Consider the following 12,976-nt stretch of genomic DNA (forward strand, 5'->3'; position numbering starts at 1 on the left):
CACATAATGCCAACAGCCTTAAGAACTCTGGAGTTGCCACATTCCATGATGTCAAAAATCGGAAAAATCCTAACTGATCGCTCTACCACCAATTAATTTTTCCAAACTTCAAGTGTATTCATTTCCTACTGCAGTTACAACAAATTACCTCAAACTAAGAGGCTTAAAACAGCACAAACTTCTTATCTTATAGTTCTGGAGGTTAGAAGTCTCAACCAACCTTCATTGTGCTAAAATAAAGACACCAGGGGTGCCTGAGTGGCTCAAGATGCCTGTGTGTCTCTGCCTTCAGCTCAGGTCGTCATCTCCAGGTCTCGGATTAGGCATGGAGTCTGCTTCTCCCTCCCCCTCTGCCTGCCTCTCCCTCTGCTTGTACTCACTCGGTCTCTCTCTCAAGTGAATACATAAAATTGTAAAAACAAAAAAGCAATACAATACAATTAAGATGTCCGCAGGGCTGGGTTCACTGAGGAGGCTCTAAGGAAAAACTATTCCCTTGTGTTTTCCAGTTTCCAGAGGCTGCACTCCGTGGCTCTGGCCCTTTCCTCCTCCTTCAAATCCAGCACTGTAGCATCTACTGATCTCTCTGACGCATGATTCTCCTCTCTCTAAGGACTCTTGTGATTACACTGGGCTACCTGGATAATTCAGGAGAAGCTTGCATCTCAGGACCCTTAACTTCACCAAATTTGTGAAGTCCCTTTTGCCAAGTAAAATAAATAGTCACAGGTTCTGGGGATTAAGTAATGGACGCATTTGGGAAACATTGATGCTGCCAGACAAGGACATCAGCAGGAAACTAGACTGTATCTTTTTTTTTTTTAAAGATTTTATTTATTTGAGACAACGCCCATACACGAGTAGGGGAGAGGGGCAGAGGGAGAGGGTGAAGCAGACTCCCCACCCAGCAGGGAGCCCGGTGCCAGGCTTGATCCCAGAATCCTGAGACCATAACCTGAGCTGAGGGCAGACATTTAACTCACTGAGCCACCCAGGTGCCCCTGAATCTTTTTTTTTTTTTTTTTAAAGATTTAACTTATTTATTTGACACAGAGAGAGAGAGCATACAAGCAGGGGAAGCAGCAGGTAGAGGGAGAAGCAGACTCCCTGCTGAGCAGGGAGCCTGATGTGGGGCTCAATTCCAGGACACTGGGATCATAACCTGAGCTGAAGGCAGATGCTTAACAGACTGAGCCACCCAGGCTTCCCCAGACTTATCTTTTATGTACAGACACAAAATTTCTCAACTAGCAAACCAAATCCACTGACATATGTGAAGGACTATACACTGTGACAAAACAGGATTTACCCCAGAAATGCAAGGTTGGTTTAACATTCAAAACCAATCCATCTAATATACTACACTAATGAAAGGAAAGGAAAAAATCCCCACATGATCATCTCACAGACACACACACACAAATCTGACAATATCCGATGCTTTTTCACGATAAAAACACTCAAACTAGGAATAGAGGGGAACTTTTTCAGCCTGATAAAGGTATCAATGAAAACCTCACAGCTAACATTATCATACCTAATCTTAATGGTGAAAGACTGAATGTTTTATCTTTAAGATCAGAAACAAGGCCAGGATGTCTGCTCTCACCAATTCTACTCAACACTATGCTGAAGTTCTACTCAGGACAATCAGGCAAGAAAAATAAAAGGCATTATACAGAATAAAAAGCAAGATAGCTATCTGTATTTTCAGAGTACATGATTATATACAGAAAAATCTAAAGGATGCACTAAAAAATTATTAACCAATAAACAAGGTCAGCGAGACTGTAGGTTATAATATCAATATACAAAAATCAAATACATTTCTATACACTAGCAATGAACAATCTGAAAATGAAATTAAGAAAACAATATAATTTGCAAAAGCATCAAAAAGAATTAAAATACTTAGAAATAAATTTCACAAAAGTACAAGGTTTGTACACTAAAAACTACAAATCATTCTTAAAAAAAATTTTAAGGGGCGCCTGGGTGGCTCAGTGGTTTGGGATGCTGCCTTCGGCTCGGGTCATGATCTCAGGGTCCTGGGATCGAGCCCCGCATTGGGCTCCCTGCTCCGCAGGAAGCCTGCTTCCCTCTCTCTCTCTCTCTCTCTGCCTGCCTCTCTGCCTACTTGTGATCTCTGTCTGTCAAATAAATAAACAAAACCTTAAAAAAAAAAAAAAAATTTTAAGATGACCTAAAGGATAGGAAGAGAATTAACAGTCCAGAAGTAATTCCTTACATTTATGATAGATTTTCAACAAGTACACCCAAGAAAATTCAGAGTGGAAAGAACAGTCTTTTCAACATATGGTGTGGGACAGCTAGATAGATGTCCACATGTGAAAAATGAAGCTGGATCCCTCCCCTACAGCATACAAAAAAATGTCCTCTGGAACCATACACTTAAGCAGTGTAAGGGCTTAAATTATAAACTCCTAGAGGAAATCATAGAGGTTAATTTTTTGTAACCTTGAGTTAGGCAAAGCCTTCGTAGATATGACACCAGAAGTATAAGCAGTAAAGGAAAACTTGACATCATCAAAATGAAAAATTTTTGTGCTTCAAAGAGTACAGTCAATAAAATGGTATGATAACCTTATAATGGGAGAAAGCCATGCATCTGATAGGGAACTTGAATCCAGGATACACAAAGAACACTTAAGGCTAAACAATTAAAAAAAAAATTAAAAATAAGCAAGGCATCTGAACAGATATTTCTTCAAAGACACATAAATGGCCAAAAGCACCTTAAAATGCTCACGATCACTAGCCATTAGGGAAATGCAAGACAAAACCACTTAGACTTATCATTTCATACCCACTAGGACGGCAACAATCCAAAAGTCAGATAAGAGCCAGCACTGGCAAGAGTGTGGAGAAACTGTGACCCTCAGTCATGGCGGTGAGGACGTATAACACTGCAGACGTATAATGCTGGGGACCCAGCACGGCGACTCTTCACAATGTTAAACAGAGAGTCATCACTGTAAGCGAGCAACTGTGCTCTTAAATCCATACCCGAGAAAAATGGAAACGTAAGTGTACCAGAAACTGCTCCTTACAGCAGCATTAGTCATAACAGTCAACTGCTGAATGGAGAAATACAATGTGGCACAGCCATACAACGGAGTATTATCCAACAATAAAAAGGAACACGTACTGATACTTGCTCAGACATGTACCTATTAAATACATTCCGCTATGTGAAAGAAGCCAGTCACAAAAGGCCACATGATGTATGATTCCATTTACATGAAATTTCCACCATACGTAACTCCATAAAGACAGAAAGACCAGTGGCTGCCAGGGGTTCAGAAAAGACAGGGAATGGTGCGTACTACTAAAAGGTATGGCTCTTCTTTTCGGGATGATGAAAATCTTGTTAGATGATGGTTATGATTACACAACTGGGAATATACTAAAACCCACTCAATGGTAGACTTTAAATGTGTGAGTTTTATGGTGTGTGAACTGTATCTCAAAAAAAGCTGTTTTTAAAAGTTCACGGCATTCAGATCATGAGCAAACCCATTGTCGTACAGAATAAATGTTCTCCAAGTAGTCTGGAAAGAAAATAAATACATAAAATACCTTTTAAGAATGCATATATTTTTCTTTATAGGTTATATTTAACATAAAAATCACCTGTGCAAAAGAATGACCACAAGAATGTCCTACGCTAGAAAGGTGTAACAGGACTGTCACGAACGTGGCATGGTTTAAAATAAATAAATGTGTAAAATGCACAGATTTTAAAATAAACCCCATCAAAGGCTCCCTAGGGGTCCGCACACCTTTTGCCTTCATCCCTGACCTTCAGTTACCTTTTCAGACTCACCTCTCATTACTCCTCAACACAAATGTGCAGTGGGGCCAGACTTTCCACTGCCCGCCCTCCCACCACACGCTGAATACCATGCTCACTGCCCCACATCCCTCTGCCATCTGCCTTAGGTCTTGACCAAATGCTTCTTCATCTTTAAGGTCCTGTCCCATCCTGTCCCATTTCCTCACTCTCTCCAGACCATACCCATCCCATATCCACTGGCCTCTGGCAGCTCTAACTATTCACACCCCTAAAGGCACCCCTCACCACTTTTCACAACCTCGCAGCTAACGCATGCTCACAGTAATTTAAAAAAAAAAAAAAAAAAAAAAAAGTCACCTACACTTTGCCTTTTCCAGCCCCGATTCATTGATTTATCCGCTTCACCTGACAGTCCCTCACTTGCGGCATATGATGAATCGGCTTCCACCTAGAGTCCTAGAGCAAACAGCGCTCTCGCCAATGACAGAGTGCCACCTAGCGACAACGCAGGGTAACGCAACGCCAGTAGGAAGATAGCCACAGGACTTCCAGAAACGTGCTGGCGGTGAAATTCGGAAGCCAGCCCCGCATCACTCTGCAGGCGGGGCCATGCCACTGTTTGGAGGGGCCTCCTACCACTTGCCCAGTGGTACCTCACCTGCCCAGTGGTACCTGGACTCATTTAGCATTTACCCGAACTCAAATTCTGAAGTACAGTACTAGTGCAGATGTTAAAAATTCCTGTGATAATCACAGGAGACCATTTTTGAGTTTTCTCATAACAAGTAAAAAGCATAGATGAGTACGAAATGATAAGAAATCTCGCGATTTACTCACATATAATGGAGCTTGCTGTGGATTAAGTTTCATGACCCAGGACACTGAAACAGAAAAGGGAGAAATAAATGAGAACAAAATTAAAAGCTATCGCCAAAAAACAGAAAAGCCACAAATGCTAGATGTCGAGTATGGTTATATGAACACAATCAAAAGTCCGAAATTACTGAATGCCTGGCTTTCCTGAGATGTTTGGGAAGGCCAGAAGGTCAAGGACTGCGAAACTTCTCGCAGCCCTTCTGTTCAAGCTTTTCAACTGGGGAGAGTCTTTCTGATTGAAATACACACACAAAAGGGTCCACTGTCCTCAGAGAATTTTTAACAACTAACAGGATATTAAACTCAGTTACCAAAGCAAAAACAGTGTATGTTCAGTTATACTTTTACATAATCCCCCAAATTCACAAAGTGCTGCTTGGCCGGAGCCTTCTCCAGCCTCACGGGGTGGGGGGTGGGGGAGAAGCTAAGGGGACCAGCCCTCCGAGAAGGGAGAATATGGCGGCTGGGGTCCACCGATTAACCATTGTTATCCTCCTCAAGATTAATAAGCCGGGTTCCTGACTGTTATCTTCACTAAATGAATTCTCACAAAAATCTTGGGAAGAATGTCAGAGAAGATTCACAGGATTGTCTAACAGATTCCTGAATATCAAGAATAGCATGCTCTCAAAGGTTTAACTTGGTGATGTGACCAGAAGCTCCAAGCTAAAACAGCATGGTTCAGAATTGTGGACTTCAGGATGGCAGGCCCTTTGCCAAACACCCTGAATTCGAGTATAAGCTGATCTGTCCTCACAGGAGTTAGAGAAGCAGATCCAAGGGACTTGATTATAATTTGATCTAAGGAAGTTTCTTACTAGTAAGTCAAATGAATTAAGGCACCCAGTAACTAACCAGTAATATAAACAACAGTACAGAAATGTCATTCGCACATGAAAAAAAACAGATGAAATCACGTTCATTTGTGTTCTCCCAGATTACAAAAACCTCAGTAACGGTGGACTGAAATCCAAACAGCACAAACAGCAGCATATCAATGCCTGAATATTTAGAATAAAGAGCAGCGAATGCCTTAGCAACCATGTGTAACCTGAGGAACAGAATCCTCCCAATACTGAAATCCTCCCAGACCTGCCACTTTGGTCAGGCCGTGTATGTGTATGTCCAAGGTCAAGGCTCACCCAAAAGGCAGTTAACACACACTTAGGGGGAAAAAACCAAAAACCAAAACTGTAATCAGGCTCCTAAACCCAGTCATCTCCAAACCACTCGCAGGCCACACGCTTTTCAGCGTGTTTCGCCAACAGCCTCAGAGCTCCGCCACCCTGACCGACCACGTCCACGTGCACGCCTGTTCATTCTCTGTCCACTCCCCATGCTGCAGGACACCTCCTGGCTCCTGGTGCTCTTTTCTTCTTGCCTGTCTTCATTTAATGATTTTGTACCCTTAGGTGCTAAAATCACCTGCAAAAATCCACAGTGAAAACCAAGCTTGAGAAATATAGGAATAATGAACTCTTAAATAGAAAAAGAAGAGATTTCCAGCCCATCAAATGCAAACAGCAAGCATGGATGGAAAAGAAAGACCAAAGCGCTTGAGTACTTTTCTCAATGCGTTAAATATCCATTTAATTTAAAATTAAGCTCACTGCGCTCACTAGCCTTTTAATCAGCTTTCCCGGTCTTGTCCAAACTGGCCCGAGACAAAGGACTAAAAGGGCCCATAACTTTATAAACCAATTCGCCTTAACTAACTCCTGAAGTTGAAGTGTTGTTCCTCTCACGAAGTATCTGTGCGTACTGAAACAGGAATGAACACTTCGGTAATTTGTAACAAGTGGAGAAATCTAGGGAGATTTCTGCCAAAAAACCTATCTCTGCAAGGAGCACAGGCAGCAAGTGACCCGAGTGGCTCCCTCTGTGTCTGCACAAAGAGCTAGTGGAACTCAACACGGCTCTCAGCGAGGCTGACGCCATCTCAACTGTTCGGTGTTAGGAACTCGTCTAAACAGGTATCAGAGCCAGAACCCATACACGTTGTTCTGATATGAGGGCTGAAGAGGACTGACAAAGTGTCTGTACTCCCGCAGTGGTCAAAGGGACCAGTGGTTATGCCGGTGACAGGGGCTGTTGAAAGAATAAATCTGTCCGAAGTCATCAGGGCGATGACCCCGGAAGCAACAGATGGGTAAATTCAGAGCGCTTTAAGCTTCTTCATCGCAGACACACGTGAGCAAAGACAGGACTAATATTGACAGAGCTTTAAATTCAAAACTCTTTTTAATCCTCATAAAAAGACATCATTTTCCCCATTTCACTGGGGGGAAAATGGAGTCTTTCAATGACTAAGTTATTTACTTACTTTAAGAGAGCCCAGAATCATACCCCATCTGATGTCCAAACATGTGCTTTCCCCGCATGTCAGAAGAGCATCTACTGAATAACCTCAGTCCACACACTGACTTGTCCCACCTCTAGCCCCTGTTCTACAAACACTAGAGACTCCCTCCCCCTGACCTTGTTCCTTCAACTATCGCTGTGCATCTACAATGTGCCAGGCATGGCACCGAGGCACTGAAGGTGCAGAAGGAACACAGACAAATCCCCAGCCTTCGCATAGCCTACTGTAGGAGCAACACAGTTCAACGAGACAGTAAAATAATCCGTTTTCAGTGATAAGTTCCATGGAGAAAAATGGAAGAGAAGAGGAAACAGGAAATGTTTTACATATGGTACTAAGGGACGGCCTCTGTGAGGTGACATTTACTCCCCAAAACCAAAGAGAATAAGGAAGGTGGAAAGGGTTCCAGACTCCCAAAACGGCCCCAAAACACAGAACTCGAGAGTTCTGATGCTAAGCCATCAGAAAACTTGCTAAATGCAGTGCACAAATTACTTCACCCATTTAAGTAAGCGCACTTTACTTGAGAACTGGGTTCTAAGGGAGAAGCATACCGCAGGAAGGGAGTCTTTGGGTCAGAGTAAACACACTTGAAAACCAAATTTATTCTCTAAGACCCAACTGAAAGTCTGCTTTGTCCATGGATTTGTGATCAAGGCTTCCCAAAAGGAAAATGAAAGAAATGCACTGTGTCCCTGAATGATTTCATCAAGAAATTTTAAAACAGAAAAATCCCTACAATTTCCTCCTTACCCAGGAACTGGTGAATGACTTTGACCAAGTCCACATTTACATGGGGTGAGTTCATGTATCACAAGGACAACGCGTGACAGACCCGATGGGACCGTAAAGGCCGCACCTCATGTGAAAGATGGTGAAATGGAAATATCAAAATTCAAACACTTAAATGATGCGATTTCAAATATGTTCACCAAATCTGCCATTCAGCAGTAGCCAGCTAGAATTCTGATGAGTCATAAATCTGTGGGGGGAGGAATAAAAACAAGCTCAGTAATTAAGTCTTTTCATTTTTCTCACACTTCCCATTTTATTGCAAAATGCTGAAAGAAAACAAAGGGAATAGTTTACTGTTGTACGAAAGTAACACATTCATTTTATGTCAAAGCAGGACCCCTGCACCCCGAAAGCAACGGTCACACTGATGTCAGTCCAGTTCTCTGCAATTCTCTGGCAGCTCACAGGGTGCTGCTAAACAGACAAGCAGACCCGGGGTAAGCCCTCTTCCTGCCCTTGAGAACAAAAGCTCATCAGCTAGCTTCTCCCTCACAGGGTGCCGGGTGCACACTGTCATCAGCACGGGTCAGTCTGGGACGTGCAGTGCTGACACAGGTTCCGGCAAGAGTTCCGGATCCATCTGCAGGTCACGCTACCTGCAAAGGATTGTGCAGAACCTCGGTTGCTCCTAAGGATCACAGGGAAGCTCAGGCACGAAGGGATACAGGTGTCTGGTTGGTTTCAGGTCATACGCTCTCCGGCGCAATGGGTAAATGAGTGGGTACGTCTATGTTCCAATAAAACTCTTTTTACAAAAGGAGGCAGTGGACTAGATTCAGCCACTGTGCTCGAGTGCCAACTCCTGACCGAAAGCTAACAAAATACCTCTAAATAAGCCAAAGAAGCAGGGTGTCCCTATTCAACAGCTCTGTAGGTCTCAAAGTTATTTCCAGTTAGAAAAGACTTCTCAGCACAGGAAAGTCCTAGCATTCTATACAATATCCTTTAGACCAGCAATCAAATTTCATGGGTGGGCATCCCAAGTTCCCTAGTGAACTATATGACCTTGAGCAAGTAAGTCAGCGGACTGTCTACCCTCAGTCTTTTTAAGTGAAGTAAGAGCGTAAAAGTTCCCGTCTACACTACAGAGTCAGTGGAAGAATTAAAAGGGCCTCCAAGGAAGGGCTTCAGCACACTGCCAGACACAAATCTTCCTTGCAGTTTCCGGGTCTCATGGTGACTACCAAGAAACGGACTTGGAAAAGGGTAAATAGTCAAAATAGAAGACATCGGGTATCCAGAGATACATTTGTCCAGAAACAGGCGGTAGGTAAATCACAATTCTAAAATACAACAAAATAACTCTAGAAAAAAGAATCTGGAAGAACAAATAACAAAATGCTAAGTATACATATTTCTGAGAATTACAGGGAATTTTCATCCTTAAATTATCTGTTTCTTTCTCCTAACTATTCAGACAATGAACAGATACTACTTTTGTAATCAGGAAGAAGACATGAAACACAGTACATCTGTTTTAAGTCCCCTGTCATTCAACACGCCACAAGTGACCTGGAAATAAAAAGACATTTTTCTAAAATGTGCAAACTGAAGAAATCGACAACCTTTACTAAAGCTCCCTAGAAATGATAAAAGAAAAGTAATTACAATAAGAATGCCTGTACCCGTATGTATGTAAATACAAATCAGCCTTACTATTCTTTAGCCATACCCCTATATCATACTAAAGAAGCCTTTAAGAAGTGCTCCACGCTCAATGAAACACCCCTGAAGGGAGGGAGGGAGGACCACAAGCCCCACACTGCACCGATGACACTGAGACCTAAAACTCTCCGAAATCTGTTAGCTTCTTGACCTCAAGCCATTTCCTAAGGTCCAGCTGGCCAGGTCTGCTAAACCTACCACTTCAACGGACATGGCTTTTGCCATTCACAACAGGGAAGCTTCCAAACTCAGAAGAAAAGAAGTGCAAACCACCTTCGCAACCAACCCCAGCTGTGAAGGGAACAGGACAGCTGCCGGGGCTCAGCCAAGTGTAAACACAGCATTTGTACCTGCAGGGCACCTGCACTGCTGAGCGTGCTTCAGCTCAATCTCCATGGCCAAGGGACCCTGCTAAAGCTGGGCTACAGTAAATCCTCTGAAACCCACAAAAATTGGGGGTGAGGGTTAACATGGAAATGACAATGCATACTCTGGATTCCTGTGAAACCGTGTCCTGCTCTTCAAGGAAAATAACAAGATCCGAAGACTCCTTCCTTCATTCCTAAGGAGTCTGGGCTGGTGGCTAGAAACATGTGCTCTCACTGGGGGTGGGAGCAGGGAATTCTGAACAGCAGAAAAGAAGCAGGGTACAAAGATGCCAAGTTCTACAAAATATGTATATATAAACTACTACAGGTACCAAATGCGTTTCCTGAATAAGGGGCTGAGGAAATCTTACAGGAGCCTAATCGTCTTCTTCTGTTTAAAGCTGCATTACTTAATAATTAATAATTAGCTTTAAACACGGATTCTCAAACTTCAGGAAACCCGAGCATCAGTTGCAGGCTTTATTAAAAGAATATTATAGATTCTTGCCCGCTGCCTACACCCCCTTCCACCATCAGTGAGTCCAAATCAGGAGATCAGACCTGCTGATGTTTCTGCTTTTGAATCGTGGTCCACACTCTGTGAAACAATGGCGCTTAGACTCAGGACACATGCCTGATTCTCTTGTGGCACGGCCAGGCTTCTGTGTCCCACTCTCCTGACACAGTACTCCTACAGATCACCAAGAAAAAAACAAAGCACTGGTCACAACGGGAATGAGAGGGAGAAGGGGATGCACAACAGGCAGGTAGGAGAGTGAGGAGTCCAACACTGCGGGTAATCTCACAGTAAGGCAAAAGGACACACCCGATTAAAACAGAAACCCCCGAACAACCGAAACACCAACACCCACAATTCACGCATTTGTTATTTATCAGAACTGGATTATCCAATATGGAAAATGATGCTGAATTTAGGCCAAAAACACACATACAAATAAAGTAATTAACATATAATAAATAAATCAGAACTCTCACCAAAACAATAATGAAAGAAATTTAATTAAAAAACCAGATCTCTGACTTCTGATACGCAAGGGTTTACTCTGAGACTCACAAAGGAGAGTACACCACAACTTCGCAATACTTAGGGAGGGTCTCCTTTTCTTCTACATATGTTTATAATATCTGCCCGGCACAAAAATACTCAATGGTGGTAGGTAGTCTCCCTGTGTTCCGGAGCCCCTCAAATAGTCCATGTACAGAGAGCTGCTGAGCGTCAGAGATAAATAAATAACGATACAATTTAGTAAGGGACAGACAGATATAAACAGATCACGGTATTACAGTACTGTAAGCACAATCATAAAAATGGGACAAGGGCCAGGAAAGAAGGACAAACTTGCTGATAAGTGGAGGCCCCGACACCGTTTACTGGAGGAGGTCACCCGTGAGGCAGGTCTCACCTGGAGGACACAGGAGAAGTGCAAAGCAGAAGCTAGGTGCACCAGGCCAAGGGAGCACAGTGGGTTGCTGCGCACTCGTCGGAATGAGAAGTGCAAGCAAGGCACGAAGGGAGAGAGGACGCGAGAGGGGCACTCGTGCAAATAAATCCACACACCTCAAAGATGCCTGGTCTTCGAAGCCAACGAAGGGAGAGACAGAAGAAAACAAACCACCACGACCCCACTCTACCCTGAGGACCTGGCACTCTTACGATGGCATTGACATCAACCAAATCTACGTCTTTGGTTTGGTTTTTTCCCTTTCTTAACATTCTTTTTCTTATCCTTTTTTTTTTTTTTTTAAGTTCAGCTCAAATTTCTCTTCTTTCAAAAACTGCAGGTTCACAAGATTCACAAAAGGTAGCACGGAAGAAGTCTGCAATCACGCAGCCTAAAAACTCACACCAACCAAGTCCATGCTGTGGGCCGCAAGCAATAAGGCCAACTTCCCACCACAGCTTCCCTGAGGTGCAGCACACGATGGCTGGCTTCCCAGTCAGGTTCCGCGGGGCCTGGAGTCCACATCTCAAACCCTAGCCAAACCCTGTTGGCCACAGGACTTTATAATTAGAAGGGGGTCTCAGAAGCAGCCTTCTTCCCCAAGTGGGAATCACTGCCGGTCTACCTGCCTCGGCTTGTAGACCGGAGTGCTGGGGCCTTATCACCTTGTGAAAATCTCTCCAGGCTCCACCTGCACCTCTGACTCAACCTTCCTAAAATACTATTTTCTTTCTGCTGCTCACTCTCTGCCTACACAGGAATAAGCAATCCTTTAGAAAGGTTCTTCTGAGGTACTAATCACTTTTCTTTAGGGAGTTCTAGAGGCACTAAGATCTGTCTTGACTCAAGAAAAAGAGAGAAAAGCTTAAAAATAAAATGAAATCCCAATTTTGGAAACACATTTAACCCATCTTAGTTAGGGAGAGTTTCCAACCTCCAGGGCTTAAAGGTACAGTCCTTCATCCTGGGGCTCCTAAGCTCAGAGGCTGTATCCATAGACACAAAGCTCACTACATTTCCTCTATTTAAAAAAAAAAATCAGGGGCACCTGGGTGGCTCAGTCAGTTGAGCATCCGACTCTTGATTTCAGCTCAGGTCATGATCTCAGGATCATGAGATCAAGCCCCACATCATGCAGCAGGCTCAGCATGGAGCCTGCTTAAGATTCCCTCTCCCTCTCCCCACCCGCCCTGTTCTCTCTCTCTCTCTCAAAAGGGTGAAAAAAAATATATATATATACACATATATATATAAAATTTATTTTACACTAAGTCTCTGTAAGCCACTTTGATGAATGATGAAGATACTAAAGGAATGGATGACTCTAGATTGGAGACAATCTGCTAGTATTTAAGAATTCATTAACAACCCCTGGTAGAAGAACGTAAGGCTAAAAACAGAAATAGCAATATAATTCAGAGAAGGAGACAGACAGACTGGGATTTGAGTTGTAACTCTGGCACTTCCAGCTCTAGTATTGTGGACAAGTTACTTAACTACCAAGCTTTATTTTCATCTGTGAAGTGTGTAAAGTGAGAATGAAAGATGTGTGTGCAATGTTTAACACGGTAGTAAGCTACAGGAGAACACTCGGGAAGTGCCTGTCCCTACTGCCCGGTATGAATGACCA

At 43.2% G+C, this 12,976-nt stretch overlaps 1 protein-coding gene across 10 annotated transcripts in view; it reads right to left on the reverse strand.

Moving 5' to 3' along the window:
• The window catches only part of AKAP13 (A-kinase anchoring protein 13), a 324,413-nt gene that overhangs the window by 236,793 nt on the left and 74,644 nt on the right, over positions 1-12,976 (reverse strand). For all 10 annotated transcript variants that reach the window (XM_059180056.1, XM_059180052.1, XM_059180055.1 and 7 more), the window contains exon 2: positions 4,655-4,698. In XM_059180056.1, the coding sequence (XP_059036039.1) occupies positions 4,655-4,687 (33 nt within the window). In that variant the 5' untranslated portion in view covers positions 4,688-4,698. The remainder of the gene's footprint in view (positions 1-4,654; positions 4,699-12,976) is intronic.

The sequence above is a fragment of the Mustela lutreola genome, chromosome 7 (assembly GCF_030435805.1).
Source record: "Mustela lutreola isolate mMusLut2 chromosome 7, mMusLut2.pri, whole genome shotgun sequence".
Taxonomy (NCBI): Eukaryota; Metazoa; Chordata; class Mammalia; order Carnivora; family Mustelidae; genus Mustela; species Mustela lutreola.